We start from the raw sequence: 23,266 nt of genomic DNA, 5'->3' as shown, positions 1-23,266 counted from the left end.
GTCCTTGCACTGTTGGCAACAACCCAGGTAATCACCTCCTGGTCACTCTCACCAATTGGTGGATGATTTGACACCTCATTTATAATTACATCCTCTGATGAGATGACCAAATCCAAGACCCTTAATCCTCGTGTGTCCTCTGTTACATACTGTCTGAGGTATCCCTCAAAAACTCAAGAAACTCATTTTCTTTACTTCCAGTTGCTATCTCATCATTCCAGTCTATATTGCCTTAATTAAAATCACCCATAATGATCACCCTTTTCTTATATGCTTGGCTAATTTGACTATACATTTCACTATCACCACCATCCACATTACCTGGTCTATAACAACATCCCACCAAGTATTTGATTCCATTCACCTCTATTTCACACCATACTGCCTCAAAACCACTGGCACTATTTCCATCTTGCATCTCTACTTTGTATGGACATAACTCTTTCTCTATCATCAATAGCATTCCCCCTCCCTTTTTACCCCTACTATCTTCATGAACCACATCATACCCTTCCATCGGGGTGCTTAAGGGTAAAAGCTGTATAACTGAGAGGACACCTCCACATAGCCTTTAAAGGAATGCAGAGAACCGACCAGGGCCTCTGACCTAATGTCCAATCCTCACCTTCTCGTGGTGCACCCTGTTGGGTATCTACTTGGATACTGAACGAATGAGGATGGGCTGGCAATTTGGGATTTAGCCGACCAAATTGTATTCTTATTGGTTAAACCAAAATAAAAAATGATAGTACAACATGACAAAATCTCATTCAGGCTGGGGCGTTGCCCGGTTAAACAAGGCCCTTTTCGCCAGGGAACCAGGGTGAACAGCGAAAAGTCAGCTACTGGAACAAATCTGAAAACAAACCCCAACTCAACATCACCAGAGTTAAAGATCGGTACTATCAACTTAAGAAGCCTGAATGGCAAAAAAATGGAGCTAGCTGAGGAATTAGATAAGTACCAGATCGACATAATAGGGGTGACTGAAACAAAAAAGACCAAAACTGGTGAGATCTTTCTGAGCAATAAATAAAAAATGTTATATTCAGGCAATGACAGTCAAGGAAAAGAAGGAGTAGCCATAGTATTCAACACAAAATACGAGGCTAATCTTCTTGAATGGCAGTCAATCTCAAGTGGAGTAATGTGGGCAAATATGAGAATGGGGAACTGGACAATGAGACTTATTTGTGCCTATGGTCCCAGAGAAGGTTCTACTAAGGTAGAAGTGGAAGAATTTTTTGATGCTTTAGAAAAAACAACTGACACAATGAAAAAGGAAAAGTTGGTCCTTGTTGGGGATCTAAATAGCAAAGGAGGAAATGATTGTGAGACATACAAAAATATTTTGGAAAATTTGGAGAAAAGAGCAAAGCTAATAATAATGCCAAATATCTGTTGGATTTCTGCTCAGGACATGGACTGGTTATTACTAACATTATGTTCCAACATAAAAATGTGCACAAATTCACATGGAGAGAAGAGACAAGGAATAAGAAAAGTCTCATTGACTATGTTATTGTTGATAGTGATGTTTTCTCCCTGGTGCAAGACACCAGAGTGTACAGAGGATTTGAAATTGGAAGTGATCACTATTTAGTCTTGAGCAGGATAAAATTGAATTTCATATTGAAAAGAATAACATGTAAGAAAGTTTTAAAGTGAATAAAAGTTGAGCAGCTCTCTCAGATGTGAACTGTAGACTAAAATACACAAAGATTACTGAAGAAAAAATGAAAGAGTTTGAGAACAGGAATCAAACCTTGGAGATTCAGTGGCAAGCCTTGAAGAAAGCCCTGATTGAGTCAGCTAGAGAGGCATGTGGTGAAGTTGTCTGCAAGGATAGAAAAATTAGAACTCCATGGTGGACACAGGAGGTTAAAGAGGCAGTGGAGGAAAAGAAGAAAGTATATCAAAAGTTTCTGGCAAATAAGTCAGCTTGTGTAGAGAATACAGAGACAAATGCAAGAATGCTAAACCCTGTGTGAAACTAGCTAAACAAAAGTCATGGGAGGACTTTGGCAAGAATATAGAAAATAAATATCAAGAAAGTGGCAAAATATTCTGGAGGTTGTTGAAGAAGCTTAGGAATGGAGGAAAGAGTGCTGTAAAAGGAGTTAGAAATGATAAAGGTGACAAGAAAACAGAAGAAAAAGATATCCTTGAAGTATGGAGTAATTACTTTGAAAAACTGCTAAATGAAACAAGCAGTGATGACAGCACAGTGGTAAAAAACACTCACCAGGCATGCAGTCAAGAATACATATCCATACTTGAAGTAGAAAAAACCATCAATGGCTTAAAATGTGGAAAGGCAGCAGGAGTAGATGATATTCGACCAGAAGTGCTGAAGTATGGTGGTATAAAAGTCTTACAGTGACTGCACTGCATAGTTCAGAAAGCCTGGACAGAGGGACAAATTCCCGATGATTGGAGTAGAGCTCTCATAGTACCCATATATAAAAAGGGAAATAAAACTGAATGTGAGAATTACAGAGGTATTTCCTTACTAAGTGTTCCTGGCAAGATCTATACAAGTATACTTGAGAAACGTTTGAGAAGAATTGTGGGAGAAAAGCTGGGTGAAGAACAAGCTGGATTCAGGCCAAATAGAGGCTGTCAGGATCAGATCTTCACTTTATGACAAATAGTCGAGAAAGCATGGGAATATAACAAAGATCTGTATTTAAGTTTTGTCGATTTGGAAAAGGCATATGACAAGGTGCCAAGAGAGAAGCTATTCAATACACTACAGGTGTGTGGTGTCAATGGGGCATTATATCAAGCAATACTTAGTCTTTATTTGAGTTGTAAGTCAAATTGAAGGAAGGTTTGAATTGAAGGAAGTACAGGAAGATGGTTTAATGTTAAATCTGGTGTAAGACAAGAATGTACATTATCCCTTCTGTTATTCATTATCTATATGGATCACATTATGAAGGAAAGTGGTATTAAACATGATATCAAAATTGGAGATGTTAATGTCAGCTCTTTGCTTTATGCTGACGATGTTATACTTCTAAATAAATCTGTTACAAGTCTGCAGGATTCTCTGACTAAATTGAATAACTGTCGTAATAGATATGGTATTAGGAAAGAACTTGACATTGTCAGCATCCAGGAATGCGTTAGCAGAGCTAATCTCAGGTGGCATGGTCATTTAAATAGAATGGGAGAGGAAAAATTAGGAAAACAAGTGTTCTCTGCCAGGTTGGCATGAAAACGACCCAGAGGAAGACCAAGATAAAGGTGGATTGATACAGTACAAAGTGCCTAAACGATAGAAATATAAGATCTGATAATGTTGGAGTCTTGACAAGTAACAGACAGATTTTGAGGAAAATTGTAGATAGGAAGTTAGTAATGATGTAATTTTTTTCATGTAGTACTATCATATCCTGTACACCCCTTGAGGGTACATGGCAGGAATTTGACGATGGTGATGATAAATGATTTTCTGTTATAAGCAGTAAATATTTTAATTATTGCAATCATTTTTATTCTACTTCATAGTTATATTGCAATAAAAAATGGTAAGAAAAGTGGTTTAAAAATTTTAGCCAATATTTTTGAAGTTCATAGACCAATTCTAATGTTTCATATTGAATATTATACTCAAGTGCGCTTTCATTTGCTGTTTTCTGTGGGCATATTAACTGGTCATTTTTCATTTATAGCAAACAATATTACAACAGACCCATTCACTATAACAGATTACTGAAAAGTCCCAAAGGAAAGTCATTATTAGCAAACTACTCGCTATAACAAACTTTCTGCAATCCCTCGAGTCAGCTGTAATAACATATCTTGCATTTGCATGGTAGCTGCTTCATTGTGTTGCGGAAGACTTTCTATTCATGTCTAATGGAAATTTTGGTAGCATTGTGCTCTATTTCTTTAAAGCATGAGTAACTTCTACTAATGAATAGGGCCATTTTTGTTGCATCTTAATGGGCATTACAATTCATCTTAGATGTTCTGTTAAGTTCAAGTTGAATCCTGTGCTGGCATTGCTGTGTTGTCTCTTCAAACCAGAAGTCTTGATTTCATGTGCTGTAGTCACTGAACCTAATCTACACTGTGAGAATCAAAGTTACATCATTTATATTGCCACCTCCAGACTTCATATTAGGACAATACATGAAGGTAATAGATGTTCTCTAGTCCTCCATAGCCTAAGGCATCCATGAGACTGGATGAGCATGTAGCATTGCTTGTTGCCCAACACTGCAGGTTCTGCATGCAGTATTAGGCAACTTGGTCCATGCTAGTCAACAATTTGCATCCATTGCTGTTAACAAAACTTATGGGCTGCAGCTTTTCCATGAAAATTCATGACATGCAAGCTAAATGTCATGGAAACATCGTGAGATGTTTATGGTTAGTTACATTTCCAAAGGTGTTCTCTGAATCTTATAGTGAGAAGAGGTAACCTGCTTTGTCAAGGATCATTTGTTATTCAAATCACTCATTATTCAAAGCCTTTTTGCAGCTTATCTTGAGCTCACTCATGGACTTCCATTTTTTTTTTTTAATCAAATGATGGCGGCAGCCACAGCTCAAATTATGAATGCCATGTCACCAAGTCCTCCCCATTTAAGGACTACATTTTGCATAGCATACTACAGGATTTTGTGGTATGCAGTGCTTGTGGTATGTATGCACCCTGGCAGTTGGGTATGTGGTAGGTTAGAGATACGGGAGTACATATATGTGGAAAATGTAGGAAATTAGAAGAACTTTGTAAGTTAGAGATTACCATAACTGACCTTGGCAGCATTGCGCCAGAGGCGGGCAAATATTTACCTAGGGACGAGTGGTGTGATAGAGGGTGAGAATAACAAGTGAAATATAAATGAAAAAATAAGAGTGGGGAGTGTGGAAAGTTTGAATAATTGTGAAGTTGTCGGTGATGGTCTTAATTGGGAGGATGAATGGCAAGCAAGAGCGGATAGCTTGCAAAGAGAGCGAGAAAGAGAGAGATGAACTTAAAGAGGGGTGGAATGTCTCGGGAATGAGTTGAGAAGTGTGAAAGATGAGATTAAGCAAATGGAAGAGATGAATGCAAGGCAAATCAGAGTAGGACTGAGAGAGAGTTATGGGAATGATTGAAGAGAGGGAATGAGAGAGTTATGGGAATGATAGAAGAGGAGAGAATAGAAATAGTAGGAGAGAGGGAATTAGAAGAATTGCAAGGGGGTGCTGGAACCAGGGATAGAGAGAGATGCCAAGATGGCAGGTAAGTAGGGGAGCACAGAGAGAAAGTGTTAGAGGAGAGAGAAGGAGAGAGAGAGAGGGTGAGGGATGCAGTTGGACAATCAAGGAACAGAGTGGTAAGAGGTGTGATGTACGGAGACTCGATGATCCATGATGTGCAAAAGATGCCAGAGGAGTGTTTGCCTGGAGGAACAATAATAGAAAGTGTGGCTATGGCAATTAAGCAGGGTGAAAGGGTGGATGAGATGATTGTGATGGTTGACATGAATGACTTGAGAGGCAGTGTAAATTGGGTGGTGAGAGATCTGAGATTTATGCTTGAGGTTGTACAGAAGAAAACTCAGAGAGATAAGATAGTGTGTGCTGCCATGGTAGCACGGGTGGCCTCTTGTGGGAATAGGTGCTTGGGAGAAGGAGGGAATACATCAGGTAATGCTGAGTCCAGTGGAGTCGGGAGGGGATAATGAAAGGTATAGAAACAGTGACATTTTTATGCTTTATACTAATTCCAGGATTATCCAGAATAAAGGAGATGAATTGGTGGCGCTGATACCCTGTGTGAAGGTTATTGAGATCTCTGAGACATGGTTGACGGAGGATGATATAATAACAGGAATAGAAGTAACAGGGCACAGCATTTTTCGAAAAGATAGGAAGGGAAAACGTGGTGGTGGAGTACTGCTTATGATAAGTGATGATTTATGTCCTCTAAGAGTGAAGGCTTTGGAGGGCAGTGACACTAATGGTTTTGAAAGTATATGATGTGAGGTAGAGGTGGGCAAGACAGGATATTTAGTGGGGTTTTGCTATAAGCCAAGGAGCACAGAGGGTGAGGAGCAGGAGATGTTTAGGCAGTTGAGCTTGGCAAGTGCAAGAAGAATAATTGTTATGGGAGATTTTAACTATGACAGCATAAATTGGGAAGAGGAAAATGCATGTAGTAATAAGGGAATTAAATTTCTAGAATTCTTGAGGGTAAATGTCTTAGGCAACATGTAATAGAGGGAACACAAGGTTCAAGAGTTTTGGATTTGGTCATAGCATCAGAAGAGCTGATTATAACTGAGATGGCATCTCTTTCCCCAGTTGTAGAGAGAGAGAGAGAGACCATGTGGTTTTGACTTGATAGATGAATAGACATGCAGAAGTTTCAAAGAGAAGGGAATATATGTGGAATTATAAGGTGTGTGATTATAATAGTCTTAGATAACAACTTAGGGCAGTTACATGGAAAAAGGAAGGAATTGGAATAACAAGATATCATTAGTGCTTGGGAAATTGTGAAGGAATATTTGTTAGCAGCAATAGTAAGCTGTATTCCATGAGTGAAGAAGAGGACAGAATTTGGTGTAAAGTGGATGCCAATAATATCAAACAGGAACTGCAGTTGAAAAAGAGATTATGGAAGAGATATAAGGAGAGGAGTGGAGGACAGATACATGAAGAATATAAGACACATGCCAGCATTGGTGCACCAAGGGAGGGGGCCTAGGGGCTCTGGCCCCCTCCAAAAGAAAAAGGAAAAAACACTAGAAAAATTTATAAAAATCTTTCCCTAATTAAAATTCTTTTTTTTTTTTTAAATTTATGTTGTGTCGTGTCTTCTATTTCTATGCTACTTATGAATTAGCGGTCACATAAGTTGGGAATACCCTATAGCGCTCCAGAATCCTGGCCACTGTGAATGAAGTAGTGCTTGGGCGCTACTTTGTTTGCCCGAGCCGGACCAGAGAAGATCACGGGAATCATGTATTGGCGTTCACTGCAGATGCTCAGTCAGATTTGACCCCCACCACCCTCCAAGATTAAATCCTGAGTACGCCACTGCATGCCAGGAGTGTGACTAGTATGGTAAGGAAGGCAAAACTGGAATATGAGAAGAGATTGGCACTGAGATCCAAAGAAAATCCTATGGAATGTTTTAGCTATGTGGCCAGTAGGAGGAGAAATGATTGTGGAAGAACGACGTTCTGGGATAATGAACTGACAGCTTCCTTGACCTGGCTTTTCAATGAAAGTCTTGCTGTGGGAAAGGGTGGCACGTTATAAGCTGATATTTAAGTTGCAGCACATGGGTTTAGATGTCAGGATAGTCGAGTGGATTCAGGATTGGCATTCTGATAGGTGTATGGTGGGGCAGTATCAAGGAGGCAGAAGGTTGCAAGTGGGGTCTTACAGGGCTCAGTACTGGGACCTGTATTATTTAACCTTTATATCAATAACATTGTCAGTGGATTGTAGAGGGATATTCAGTTGTTTGCAGATGATGTGAAGCTAGGAAGGGTTATTAGTAATAGTGCAGATGTGGCAGCCCTGCAAGAGGATTTAAATAAACTGGACAGATGGGCAAATGAATGGGGGTATCAGTTTAATGAAGCAAAAATGTAGTCTTGAAGTTTGGGATACATCTGGGAAGCAGCATACTCTGTTGGAGGAGCTGTACTGGAGGAAGTAGGGGGATACAAGAGATCTGGGGATGTGATTGATAGAAACTTGAAATTCAGGGAACACGTTACAAATGGGGTGAAGATAACCCAGAGGATTGTTGCAATACAATACAGAGAAGGACGCTGACCTGCAGAGGTAAGAGTTGTCATTCCATTGTATAAAGCCCTGATGAGACCACACTTGGACTATTGTTCTCAAATTTGGTCCCCAGGATTTGAAGGGATTAAATTAACTGTGGAAAGGGTACAGAGGCAGATAACAAAGATGGTTTCAGAACTATACAATGTTGGTTATGAGGATCAGCTGAGGGTATGTAGACTGCAGAGTTTAGTAGATAGAAGAAGGAGAGGTGATATGATTGAGACTTTTTAAACTGCTGAGAGGTAGTTACAGGGGAAGGAGCAAGTATGGGGGGGGCATCCCTGGAAGTTACCTAAGGAAGCTGTGAGCAAGAGGGTGAGGAGTGATTTCTCTACATGGAGGGTGGTTGAACCATGGAATGCATTGCCTGATAGAGTGGTGAGAGCATGAACGGTCAATGAGTGGTATGATAGACTTTGTGTTTTCTTGGAAGGAAATCCCACGATGAGTCTTTTGAGTCCATGGAGGTCTGAATCATAATAATAATAATATTACAACTGGTGACAACCTCATAATGTTTGATTATTATGTAGTAGCACATAGTTTTTTTTTTTCAAAACAACATTGATATCTAATTATTTAGTCATCTAATATATCTAATTGTTCTTATCATCAATTTGAGGCCTGGTTGGCCAAGTGGTTAGCGTATCCACTCTCCAGCCAAAAGGCTGCAGATTCGAATGCCGCTGTGGGCATGAAGGTCTGTGATTGTCTGTGAAAATACTATTTGTGTTAGTGGAAAGTAGATGGTGTTGGTGTAGCTGATGTGGTTCACTATAGTTGGTGGATTGTGTGGTGGAGATGGTGAGTTGTAGAGTAGGTGATCTCCCTCAATGAGTCTTTGCACTCTTTGGAAGTGTAACGTAATAATAATAATTAAAAAAAAAATTTCCTGATATGTACCTTTAACAGGTGTTCAGGCTACTATGACAGAACATGATTATTATTACGTGACACCTCCAAGGAGTCCAAAGACTCATCGAGGGAGAGTACCCACTTTAAAACGCTCTATCTTTCAATCCACCAACTACAGCGAACCGCAGCTACCATCATCATCATCTGTACCAATGCCATTTTCACAGACAATCACAAACATCCATGCCCACAGCATGGATATTCCCCCCCCCCCCCCTCTGGTTTTTCCCTTCTTGTCTTCTACTCTTCTTATAATCTCATCTAGATTAATCCGATAAAATCCTTTCACTAACTTAAATGTCTCTATCATATCACCGCTTTTCCTCTTATCCACTAAACTCTGCAATCCATATTTCTTCACCCTCTCTCCATAGCTAGCAGAAGTCCTGATATTGTCTTAGTCACTCGTTTCTGGACCCTCTCCAATATTTCCACAACACACTGAAAACGAGGTGACCAAATCTGAGCACAGCAGCCCAAGTGTTGTCTGACCAGTACCTTATCCAGTTGCACAATCACCTCCTTATCCCTGCATGTTAGAGTACTTCTCATCATAGCAGCACTTCAATGTGCAGCTTTTGCAACACTAGCAACGAGCCTGCTAAACTTCAGTCTACTGTCAACCATCACTCCCAAATCTCAAATGTCATCCACTCCCTGCAGTATGGCACTGTTGATATAGTACACACAGCCTTATATTTCTGCACTCCAAAATTCAACACCTCGCACTTATTAATATTAAAACTATAACCCCATTCCTTTGTCCAAATCAAAAGTCTATTCAAATCTTCCTAAAGGGAATTAACATCAGCAGTGCTACTTATAATTATCCCCAAGTCCAAGAATATCACTATATATGATTTTCCCTTATCTAACACACTTGTTACCCTAGACCAGTGATGGCAAACCTTTCTACCCAGGTGTGTCAAACATCTTTTTTTTTAAAATATTGATGTTGTTGATGTGCCACTTGCATACATGCATTATAAATTTAACTACATAATCATAGAATGGTGACTTATACATATCATATTAGGCTATTTATTTAATAGGACATTGATATAAAATCTATGAATTCATATTATACAATTAATTTAATAAAGTGAAATTACAAACTTATATTACATTTAATGACTTTTCTGTTGCTGAGTACTGGTAGAAAGTTGCTTTATAGAAGGGCTATAGTGTGTACATTTTAATGCTACACAGGCAGCGCTCAAATCATTGCTCAATCTATTTCTCCCTTTCAATTTGATATTATTTAAGGCAGAAAATAGAGTTTCACAAGAGTATGTAGAAGTTTTTATAATATCATATGACTATGCAGAAATTTTAATGATTAAGAAAGAAAATGTAAACTTAAAATGCTCGTTGTTTATAGGCTAGTTACAAAATAAAATAGAAATAAGCTAACTACAAAATAAAATAGAAATAGGCTAACTATAAAATATAATTCTTTCAATGAACCGAAACCTACCTTTGCCTTAACTGAGAGTGATCTCACACGATTTATCGCAGTTTTTTCCATCAGAATATCAACATCTTTCAACATCCAAGGTGTGTCACCTGAAGCCCTCAAGTGTGTCAGTGCTGACACGTGTCATAGGTTCGCCATCACTGCCCTAGACCTACCCTTTACAAATCCATGCTGACCATAATAAAGAATGCTATGCCCATCAACCCAGTCCTGTATTCTATTCCTAACCAAACTCTCCAACATCTTGATCACAATCACAGTTATACAGACTGCTCTGTAATTGGAAACTTCTGTCCTAGAACTATGCTTGTGGAGTGGTACTATTTTGCCTTTTCTCTACTCCTTAGGAACCCTACCCACTGCAAGATGTTCATTAAATACCAAGTCAAGGGCATAGCCAACTGGGGTGCACATTTCTTAAGAATACGTGGTAATATGTCATCCATTTCCACAGCCTTATAACATCTAACCCAATCAACACCTGATACACCTCTGTTTCTTTTACTTCCAATTCTCTTAATACTTGCCTCCCTTCTATATATTGCACTGCATTGTATACACTAGTATGATATACACTGATAAAGTGCCCATTCAAAATAACTCCACCATATCCTTTGCAACTGTTATTCTGCTGTCGTATGACTATCCATCAGTGTCAACCTGCCATAATTATTCTTCCTTGTGCTTGTCATATAGCAGAAAAATGCTGATAAAAATGAGTTAACCTTGGCCTGACTAGCCATCTCCTCTCATACTGCACCTTTTCTTTCTTTACCATGCTCATCATCTTTCTAGCCTGCACTTTATACTCTTCATGGATCCCATCACTACCAACTGTCTTGTATCTCCTCCATAGCCTTTTCTTTTCCAGCACAGCTTGCTTGATTTCAATGCGACAAACTCGGCTCTCTTGTTTCAAATACTCCTTACATTTGTGTACAAGCATAACAATCCCTATGTCTTTCAGGCCATTCTACCAGCACCAACATTCTTTATTCTAGCTGCTATACCACACCTCTCTCTCTCTCTCTCTCTCTCTCTGATCTGACCACTCCCATTTCCCTGATCCTGATTTCCATTCCTACCTGTCTCATCCTCACCTTTATGCAGCACCAAATATGTCCATTATGTTTCATATGGCTGTGTTACATTGCTTGCTGGCATGATTTCTAATATATTTTTCACACCAAAAACTAATTATCGCCTCCCCCCTAAAAACATTTGTCCCTATTTTATTATTATTATTATTATTATTATTATTAAACAAGACCTCATGGAGTCAAAGACTCATCTAGGAGGTCCTTTTATCTCACACACATCTCATCATACCGGGTCTTAAACACATTCAAACTCCCTTTTGAAACACTGATCTATATGATCACATTATAAAGGACAGTGGTATTAAATCTGCTGTCAAAATTGGAGATGCTAATCTTAGCTGTTGCAGGTGATGTTATACTTCTAAATAAATCCAGTAGAAGTCTGCAGGATTCACTGATAAAGTTGATATGAAAATAAGCAATAAAAAGACAAAGACAATGAAATATACAAAAATAATGTAAATGTCTATTGCATTTTGAATGGAGAACCTAATAGAACAAGTAAAACATTTCAGCTATTTAATCAATTTTTAGTGAAGATTGCAAATTAAGTATGGAAATAGACAGCAAAATTAGCAAAGTTGGTATGATAGGAAGTTAGTTAAATAAATTTATAATGGAATAAGAGAGAAATTAGTCAAAACACTAAACTAGCTATATACAAGATAGTGTTAAAACTGATTTTAACTTATGTATCTTGGAGCTTGGCTAGAAATAAAACTCTTGATGAAAGACTGGAGGCCACAAATATGAGCGTTCTGAGAAAGATTAGGGAACTGAACAGATGGTATCAATGGCAGTATCATATTAACATTGTCACATGACATTGTTAGCATTCAGGAATGTGTTAGCAGAGCTAATCTCAGATGGCATGGTATGGTCACTTAAAACAGAATAGGAAGCAGAACAGTTAGCAAAATAAGTGTTCTTTATCAGGAATGCAAAAGGCTCAGAGGCAGACTAAGATCTTGGTGGATTGATGCAGTAAAAAAGTATCTTAGAAGAGAGAATTATATGATCTGGTGATATTGGAGTCTTGACAGATAACAGATTAATTTGGAGGATATCAATAGGAAGTTAGTAATGATGTAACTTTTTCATGTAGTACTATTATGATATCCTGTATATCCCTTGAGGGTACATGTCAGGAATTTGATGATGTTGAACAACTAAAATTAATTTGCTGAGGAATTTTAGCTTCATTAACAATGTTATTATTAACTGTAGTAAAGTTTAAATTCTATTTATCCAAAAATTTATCTATCTTCATTAATTTACTCATCACACGCTTTTTGTTGGAATCCTGTCTATACACATTCCTGATATTTTGGAATAACTCTTAACTTCTGGAATTAATAAAGAAAGAATATCTCATAGTTATATAGTTTGCTATAGTGAATTACACGCAAGATAGCATTGTGTCTATGGGATTTTGTTTACAACTTTTTCATAATTTGTTATAGTGAGAGAAATTGTTGTAATGGTACTATAGAGAGAGAGAGAGAGAGAGACTGTTGTATCTAGTATATCCTTGAAGTGTATGATTTTGATTAATAATGGACTGTAAACAATATTTTAACAGGGAGAACTGTGAAAAACCGCTGGAAAAATTTTTGCGTAACTTTTACTCCAGACCATATTTTATTCCGCCATCAGCAGAAATGACAGAAGGAAACTGGGTCTTCCTTTCCTCTCATTATAATGCCAAATACTACAAACAGGTAAGTTGTAATTTTTAGCATAATTTTTAATATATTGAGGAAAACATTGGAATTTCACCGAGATCATTAAGTTCAAATTGACAGTTAATTTTTTTTTTACACTGTAGATTTTATTGTGACACTATTTTACATTTTATTTTTTTTATTATAATGTAATGCACCCAAACATGAAGAAGTCAACAGGAGTCCCAGAGAGAGTTGTCTTTTTTTAGTAAGGGTTTGGCTCCCTGGAATCAGTTCACCAAGATATAGGGATGCTATCTCTGTAAAGCACCACTCCTCTTGAGGTGTCCGGAGTGCTTATGTCATCCCTTGAAAATTTGAGGGATGTGATTTTCGTGCCAGACCATACCCATATCCGCAGCAGGTCTCTAAAGTAAATAGTCTCTAGTCAATAGAGTAATGTAGGTAAGGGAAGTTGGCAAAATGGATCCATAACCTCAGGACAAGGATTGGCTCTGAGGACTGGGTTGGTCAGGCTTGGATCTAAAGCAGGTCTGGCATTGCACCAGGACTGGGCAAAACTGTCCAGTGATGGAACAGTTGAGTCTGGATCAGCATCGGGACCTTCTCGTAGATTCAGCTGTGCAGCATGCTGGATGGCCCGTCCGGTGTGACCATTTTGGTCAGCAACTAACAGCCAACTCAGAACTGACATGGACCAGGGGAATCAGACTGTGTATTTAAAACAAAGCAATTTGATGGGTGTCAAGAGGTGTTGCTGTCAATGTGATCTCTGGCCAGTGGTTTGAATGTTTAAGTGAAAGAATATCAATCAAGGTCGAGGGGAGTATATGGCAGGAGTAAACATGACTCTCCTCTAGTTGACCCAGGTAGGGTTCTGGTTTGGCTGGTTCAATTATGATATAATGAAAATAACGTTCTTACATACGAGTAGGTGTGAATATAGCAACTAGCAATAGGAGCAGAGTAGTCGGGCCAGGGCCATGCCCTGGTACTTTTTTAAAACTATCAAAATTTTTAAATTCATTATAATAAATTATAAGAATTACAATTAAATTATAAGGTAGAGACATGAAAGGAGGAAAGACTTATGAGGCAGTGTGGTGTAATGTGGAGGTTGAGAGGAAGACATATTTAGTTGGATGTTGTTATAGGACTAGGTATGTGGAGGGTGGTGATGAAGAAATGTATAAACAATTTGGATTAGTGAACAAAGGAAGGGTAATTATTATGGGTGATTTTAATTATGGCAGTATAGATTGGAATGAAGAGATAGCATTTAGGAATAAGGAAAATGAATTTCTCGATTTATTTACTGTGTGACTCACACATGAAAAGTTACATTACATTAATCCTTAATATATATATATAAACATAAATAATAGACTGAAAAAAAGAGAGCCAAAAGGCTTCACTTCGGCGATGCAAAATTATTCATAAGTGGATATTGAATCCAACATTATTTCAAAGCTGAATGGAGAAACTACAAGAGTTTCGTGCCGAATATAGAAACTATAAAAGTTTCGGCAGATCCAAGCATAAGAAAACCTTTCATGACAGGGGCAACTCGTAGTAAAGGTGGAGTAAGCTCTGATCACTATCCTTAGTATTTCCCATAATGTAAAACACATCTCCTAGCAGACATGTTTGATGTTATACATGTTGATACATGTTATACATGATGTTGACCCTGCCATAATGTATAACATCATACATGTCTGCTAGGAGATGTGTTTTACATTATGGGAAATACTAAGGATAGTGATCAGAGCTTACTCCACCTTTACTATGAGTTGCCCCTGTCATGAAAGGTTTGCTTACACTTGGATCCGCCAAAACTTTTATAGTTTCTATATTCGGCATGAAACTCTTGTAGTTTCTCTATTCGGCTTTGAAATAATGTTGGATTCAATATCCACTTAATTTGAATAATAATAATAGACATATGTACTATAATAATACATAATACAGTCATAAAAGAGACACTCAAGAATAGATTACAACTGTATGTCTAGGTTGATTATCCACTCAACTGCACTTGGTGTAGTGTGGATGAAATATGATAGGTTTCCATTGTATGCATGTTAGGCACATTCTGCTGTAATATAATTAATTGTCTGGTGGGATGATCCACAGTCACACCTGGGTGAGGTAATCATGCCCCGTTTGTAAAGGTGGTCTGCACATCAGCCACGATTGGTGCGGATTCTGTTAAGGGTAAACCAAGTTTTCTGAGGTAGGTCAAAACCCGAAGGCATCTGTGTTGAGTCCACTAATCCGTGGAAGTCATCCTCTGTTGAAGTGTTTCACTAGGACTCTTTCCACTTCTCCTTCATGTTAAAACTAGTCTCTGCAAGATTTTTCACTGTTAAGATTGGAGGATGCCTTGACTTTAGCCTATTTATTCCTAAGGATGGGATGTCTTCGTGGATTGGGAGATCTCGGATTTCCATGATTTTTCCGTATTCATGTAGAAGAAAGTTGGAGGTGTGGAGGTGGGAAGCTGCTTAGCACTGGGAGCCAGTAGGTTGGAGTTAATTTTGTAGTTCCAGAAATAAGGTGCATAGTGGTGTTGAGCATCAACCAAGTACACATGGGTGCTGTTCAGCCATACAGGTGAGCAGTATTTAGCTGCAGAGTAAACGAGACTACAGCTAAATACATTTTTCACTTCAGAGTAAGAGCAGTGAAAAAATATACTGCAAAAACTATGCAGAACAACTTGAGGGACTCCAAGTTGTTCCACATAGTTTTTGCAGTATATTTTTTTGTGTTTTTAGCTTGGATGCTATGCTGTTTAGATGTGGTTTAAAAGATAGAGTTCTGTCCAAAGTGACGCCCAGATATTTTGGGAATCTGTTATAGCGTAGCAGTTTGTGGTTGAAGTAGACCATCAGTTCTTTGTTAGCATGGTTATTATTATTATTACCCCAAGACCTCATGGAGTCAAAGACTCATCTGGGAGGTCCTTATATCACGCACACATCTCATCATACCGTGTCTTAAACACACTCAAACTCCTTGCAGACAAGGAGACAAGGTCACACTCAGGCAAGGCATTTCAATCATTCACAACTCTGCACGAAAAAAACCTGCCTCTCACTCCCCTACTCACACCCTCTTTATACAGTTTCCAGGTCATGTCATCCTTCCATAATCATTCTTTCTTTTGCTGGCTACATATCAAAAGAACTCCCTAGGATTCTTTTTGGCTTCATTAGCTAACTGCTGTTCATACCTCTCTTTAGCTACTCTCACCAACCAAGTCACCCTCCTTACCTGGTCTTTGTAGACCTCATTAAATTGGTTATTTCCACTTCTCTTATGCTGCCTCCACAATGCCCTTTTTCTCTGTATCGCATTCTTAATCTCTTTATTCATCCCTACCTTATTTAACCTTCTGACTCTTGGAATACATTTAGACATTGCATCTACTAGATATTTTTTGAAAATCTCCCAAGCTGCATTGATCTCTTTTCCAGCTAACTCCTCATTCCACGCTACACCCGCAAGCTGTCTCCTGAGCTCTTCATAATCACCCCCTTGTAGTTCCACATATACCCTTTTCTCACAGGGGTCCTCGCACTGTTGGCAACCACCCAGGTAATCACCTCATGGTCACTCTCACCAATTGGTGGATGATTTGACACCTCATTTATAATTGCATCCTCTGATGAGATGACCAAATCCAAGACCCTTAATCCTCGTGTGCCCTCTGTTACATACTGTCTGAGGTATCCCTCAAAAACTCAAGAAACTCATTTTCTTTACTTCCAGTTGCTATCTCATCATTCCAGTCTATATTGCCATAATTAAAATCACCCATAATGATCACCCTTTTCTTATTTGCTTGGCTAATTTGACTATACATTTCACTATCACCACCATCCACATTACCTGGTCTATAACAACATCCCACCAAGTATTTGATTCCATTCACCTCTATCTCACACCATACTGCCTCAAAACCACTGGCACTATTTCTGTCTTGCATCTCTACTTTGTATGGACATAACTCTTTCTCTATCATCAATAGCATTCCCCCTCCCTTTTTACTCCTTCTATCCTCACGAAACACATCATATCCTTCCATCTCTATTCCTGTCAGGATGTCATCCTCTTCCAACCATGTCTCACTTATTCCAACAATCTTTGGGTGAATAGACACAATTAGTGCAACCATTTCATCTGCCTTGTTTCTTATACTTCTAGCATTTGCATACAAACACAACAGCTCATTTCTGGATATACAGCTAGTTCCACTGATACCACTCACTCGATGTGATCTCTCCATGCTAGACTGGGGCCATTTCCCTTTCTGCTTCTTCATTTTAGAACACTTTTCAATTCCAACTGTTTCCTCTTGATCCTTGGTCATTCCTTTCCTGCCTACACATGCTCTCACCTGCTCTTGGAGCATCCACCTTTCTCATGCTGTGTACCCCTGTCCACCCTGAGCCTCCCTGTTTCCCTGCTCCTCTGGCACATCCATTCTCTCATTTTCTATACTCATTCCAGTCACTTCCCCATTCATATCCATTTCTTCAATCTCTCCTGTCTTACTCTCCTGCTCTTCCACATCACTCCCCCTCTCGATCTGATTCATTCTCTCTATTCACTTCTCTACCTTCCAGCAGCAGTCTCTCCAAGTGACTCACACCATAACCACTCAATTGCAGTCCATTGCTCCCATACAGCTCACTTCGTCCTTCAAACTTATTCTGGATTCTGGTGTGTAATGGCGAATCGAAGTCTCATCCATAGTAATAAATCGATACAGAGATTTTCATGTGAGTGCGTTTTTGATCTGCTATGAGCAAGTGCAGCACCCATCTTGCGCAAAGCTTCATTTGCAATTCTTCACGCAAAATATATCCTACACATTCTTTTGAAATGCCTATAGTCTCAGCAATTTCACGCACTTTGACTCACCGGTCATCCAATACCATATTGTGCACTTTATCAATGATTTCTGGTGTTGTTACACTTTTTGGACGTTCTTCACGTGGATCATCTTCAAGGCTGATACGTTCATGTTTAAACTCGGCAACCCATTTCTTAATTGTCGAAAATGAAGGAGAAGAGTGCCCATAAACTTTTATGAACTTTGAATGAATTTCTTTTGGTGTTAAATCTTCTTTTACAAAGAATTTTATAAAACGTTTAACACCAAATAACACAATACTCAATTTTATCCATTTCAAGGGATAACACTTTTGTTTCAGACAGCTGTATAAAACAAACTACTTGATAGAATGACTTGCAATTTCACATGGATGCTTATGACAGATGTATCAACTTAGAAAAAAAAATCTCTTGCCGATAGTGTTGCCATCTATGGTCGAGGCCGAGAACTTTTCAGATCACCCTCGTAAAGGGTCTGATGGTCTGTTATTTTCAAATATATAAGTTCTCTTTTTATTTGAAGAGTGTGCTATTTTCCTTGGTGGTATATCTTGATGTGTTAACAGTACATGATGCATATTGATTAGGAGAAATAGCTGATTGTTCCAGGACAGTCAGGGTGCCACTGTCTAGTTTTCTTAGAAGGCTCCATGCTTTTCTTCTGGAGTGCCAAAAATCGAGTCTTTCTTCTGTCTCAGTCCATTTCTTCTGTTGTTTGGTGTCAAAGCTGTGAATTAGTTTATCTGCAATGTCAAGGTCATCATATTCTAGGTATTCTTGATTCAGGTTATTACTATCATCGTCCCATCCAGGGTTATACCTTTGCAGAAGCCTCTTGGTATGGTCTTCTTACCTACAGTTAAAACAGCTCCCACGAATCTCTTGTAATTATTGCTTGTTGGACGAATCCAACGGACATGTTTGTCAAGATAGGCAGCAAATGTATCCCAGTTGGCTTTCTGGGATGTTGGATGGATCTGACAAGGGGTACTTGCAAACCTACCTTTAATATAATTTGTCTATTTTGGCTTTGCGGAAAGTTGGGGAGAACTCTTCTTGATGTAGCTAATGGTCATCTATTGTTGTCTTGAGTGTCTCTTGTCATAATCACCAGCCTTAATTTCACATATATGCTTTCCTTACAAGAATCTGTATATGACTATAGCCACAACACAGGTAATTACTTCATGATCAGTTTCATCAACTGGAGGAAAGCGTGAAACCCCTCTCACAATTACATCCTCTGATGAAATTATGAGATCTAGAACTGTCTCCTAAGCTTGTCATAATCACCAGCCTTAATTTCACATATATCCTTTCCTTACAAGAATCTGTATATGACTATAGCCACAACACAGGTAATTACTTCATGATCAGTTTCATCAACTGGAGGAAAGCGTGAAACCCCCTCTCACAATTACATCCTCTGATGAAATTATGAGATCTAGAACTCTCAATCCTCGCATGCCCTCCTTTACGTGCTGCCTGAGATAGTTATCTCTCAAAAACTCAAGAAATTCGGGGTACAATTCTAGCTCGCCTCTTCGTGGTGCACCCTGGATAATGCTAAAGAGCTAGAGTGACTTAGCAACCAGACTATCTTCTTGATCTCCTGGTTACAGCACACACAGATGAACTCAAACACATGAATTAGCTCTGTTAAGGACAAGATAACTAGAATATTGGACCTGTTGTCCGAATTTGCCAAATTAATATCGAGGGTATATGCAGAGCAAAATGTGAATACCTCTAAAAGATTTTTATGACAACAATGTCGACGTTGTTCTTGTTCAAGACACTCACTGTAAGGTGGAGGACCAGCTCCACCGCAGGGGTTGAATTCCTGATTACATTATCATTGGTGCCACTTACCATCATGCACATGCCTTGCTACCTATGTATGTACTCTAGAAGATTCCCACCTCTTTCCAACCAACAATAAGGAAAGGATATATGTGGAATTAAGGCTGGTGATTATGACAAGCTTAGGAGACAGCTTGAAGCTGTAACGTGGAACGAGGAGTTTCTGAAGGCTAAAAGGCTGAATAATGTAGGTGTAAAATGGATGAATGTAGAGCTTAAGCATGAAATCTGGAAAAAGAAAGTTGAAGGAAGTGCAAGATGAGTAATGGTAATAATCAGTCACATGAATAACAAGCCAGAAGAGTGACTCAGTTAGTAAGGAAAACAAAAGTAGAGTATTAACAGAAATTGGCAAATCAGGCGAAGAAAAACCTAGAGAGTTTTTTAGATATGTGGTAAGTAGAAGCAACAATGATCATGGTAAGAAGAAGTTAATCGACAAAAGTGGTAGAATGGTAACATTGTTGTGGTATTTAGTGATCAATTTATAAGGGTGTTTCATCCTGATCAGGGTGGAATAATGAGGAAATTAAGTGTAGAGGACATAGGAGGGGATGGCTTAATTGCGAGTGGGTAGGAGGTATTTGAAATAAATAACCTTGATTTCAATTAGGCGATAGGATTTGACAACATATCACTGCATGTCTTAAGGAAATTTTCCAGGGAATTGTCAGTAGCATTAGCATGCCTGTTTAATAAGTCTCACAACAGTACATGTTCCAAGGGAGTGGAAATAGAGTAAAATTGTTCCACTGAATGGAGGCAGTGATAAGGCTGTAGGCTTAAATTATATACCGGTCTGTATGTCTGGAGTTGTAGTGAAGGCACTGTTGAGATTGGTGAGAAGTAGAATACATAAATGGGTTGATTAAAGCAGTATTCTCTGTGGTTATCAGCATGGGTTTGTTAAGGGGAGATCATGTTTCACTAACTTATGTAGCGAGGTTTCACGCTTTCCTCCAGTTGATGAAACTGATCATGAAGTAATTACCTGTGTTGTGGCTATAGTCATATACAGATTCTTGTAAGGAAAGCATATATGTGAAATTATCTGTCCAAGGTGACAAATACCTTGGACAGGGGAGATGCATATACAATAGTGTACTTAGATTTTGTAAAGGCTTTTGATAGACTGCCACATGACAAGCTCTTAAATAAATTGAAACAGATGGGATTGGATAACAGATTTCTGAGTTGGATCAGTGACTTGCTGTCAGAAAGTTGTATATGGGGGGGGGGGGGGCAGCATCCTACAAGAGAAAGGTCACTAGTGGTGTGCTGCAGGGGTCAGTTTTGGGGCCATTTGTTCAGTTTTATGTTAATGATATTGGGATGGATTTAACTAGTGATATTCAGCTGTTTGCAGATGATGCAAAACTGGGGAAAGAAATGCAGAGTCAAGCAGATGTTATGGCCTTACAAGAGGACTTGAATAGATTGCATGATTGGGCAGATATGTGGAATTTTCAGATTCATTGTTGCAAAGTGTAAGTTTTGAGATTTGGTAAACAATGATGGAATGCAAAGTATACACTTGGTGGAGAAACTTTAACAGAAATAGAGGAGATGAGAGATTTAGGAGTGATGGCGGACAAGGACCTGAAATGCAGGGGCCAAATTGCACAAGTTGTGAAGACATCACATTGGATAATGGCGATGATGCAGAGGACCTTGACATGCTTTTGCCAGCCTCGATCAGACCTCATATGGATTATTGTGCACAGATTTGGTTGCCGGGTTTTCGTGGTGACGAGGATATGTTGGAAAGGGTCGAGAGAAGATTCACAAAGGTGATCAGTGGTCTTTGGAATGAGGAATACGAGGACAGATTGAGAGAATATAAGTTGCAGAGCCTCATGAATAGGAGGAAGGGGGGGGGGAGGATGATATGATTGAGATATATAAGTTGGTAAGGGGTTGTTATCGGGTTCACATGGAAGAGATTTTTCATAGAATGGGATAGGTGGGTAGAACAAGAGGCCATTGCTGGAAACTGTATAAGGAGGATGCGAGCAGAGGAGTGAGGGGTAGGTTCTTTTCATGGAGAGTGGTTGGTGAGTGGAATGAATTGCCTGAGTGTGTTGTGGGTGTAGACACATTGAATCAGTTTAAAGCACAGTTGGATGTGCATTGTGTGCAATATTATTATTATTACCCAAGACCTCATGGAGTCAAAGACTCATCTGGGAGGTCCTTTTATCACACACACATCTCATCATACCGTGTCTTAAACACACTCAAACTCCTTGCAGACACCACACTCTCAGGCAAGGCATTCCAATCATTCACAACTCTGCACGAAAAAAACCTGCCTCTCACTCCCCTACTCACACCCTCTTTATACAGTTTCCAGGGATGACCTCTGGTTCTCCCCTGATCTCCCACTATTCTCTGTAGAACTTCTCCACCATTGATCTTATAACAACCCCTTACCAACTTGTAGGTCTCTATCATATCTCCCTTCTTCCTTCTCTCCACCAGACTCCGCAAATTACATCTTCTCAATCTTTTCTCATGCTCGATATTCCAGGTCAGAAACTACCTTAGTCAGTCGCCTTTGGACCCTTTCCAACATCTCTTCATCCTTCTGAAAACCTGGTGACCAAATCTGGGCATAATAGTCCATGTGTGGCCTAATCAAAGCCTTATACAATGGAACAAGAATCTCCCAACTTCTACACGGCAGTGTCCTCCACATCATTCCCAGAAGCCTTCACAATTTTGGCGATGTGTCCCCTAAATTTTAGATCCTTATCCACTATCACCCCCAGATCTCTTATTTCCTCTACCTCCAACAATATATTCTCACCAAGCATAAATTCTGCATCCCATCTTTGTTTTCCAAATTTTAAAACCTTACATTTTGCAACATTGAACTCACATCCCCATTTGCTTGCCCAATCACTCAATTTATTCAAGTCTTCTTGCAAGGCCACAACATCTTCACTACTCTTTATGGTTCGTCCCTACTTTGCATCATCTGCAAACAACTGAATAGCTCCATCCAAATCTTCGCCAATATCATTAATATACACGTTAAATAGTAATGGCCTTAAAACAGACCCCCGAGGCACTCCACCAGTGACTTTCCTTTTCCTGGATATCGCACCCCCATACACAACTTGTTGATACCTATCAGATAGCCAGTCTCCAATCCAATGCATTAATCTAATGTCCAACCCCATATGCTCTAATTTGACTGTCAACTTATCATGAGGTACTCTATCAAAAGCTTTTGCGAAATCCAAGTATATTACTGTATATCCTTCTCCTCTGTCTAAGGAAGCATAATATACACTTAGACCAATCTCACTTTCAATTAGTTCAATGACATGCTAAATCAAACTGATTAATACTCTAATGCATGAACAACAAATCCTTCTCTTGAGTTAGAGATTTAACACACATAATATACACATTATACTCTTCTAATCAATATTCTACCTACTGTGTTAGTCTTGCATATTAAACTAGTCACAATCATCTATAATCATTCCTAACAATTTGTCCTA

General features: G+C 38.9%; 1 protein-coding gene across 1 annotated transcript in view; it reads left to right on the top strand.

The window, feature by feature from the left end:
* The window catches only part of LOC150102008 (uncharacterized), a 93,237-nt gene that overhangs the window by 43,036 nt on the left and 26,935 nt on the right, over positions 1–23,266 (top strand). Inside the window, exon 5 of the mRNA XM_090400884.1 lies at positions 12,884–13,022. Within this exon, the coding sequence (XP_090257010.1) occupies positions 12,884–13,022 (139 nt within the window). The remainder of the gene's footprint in view (positions 1–12,883; positions 13,023–23,266) is intronic.

Source organism: Typopeltis vanoorti, chromosome 11, assembly GCF_054136105.1.
Source record: "Typopeltis vanoorti isolate ZY-2024b chromosome 11, IOZ_Tvanoo_1.0, whole genome shotgun sequence".
Classification (NCBI taxonomy): Eukaryota; Metazoa; Arthropoda; class Arachnida; order Uropygi; family Thelyphonidae; genus Typopeltis; species Typopeltis vanoorti.
Note: the sequence above shows the minus strand (reverse complement) of the source record. Positions and strands in the feature narration are given on the sequence as shown.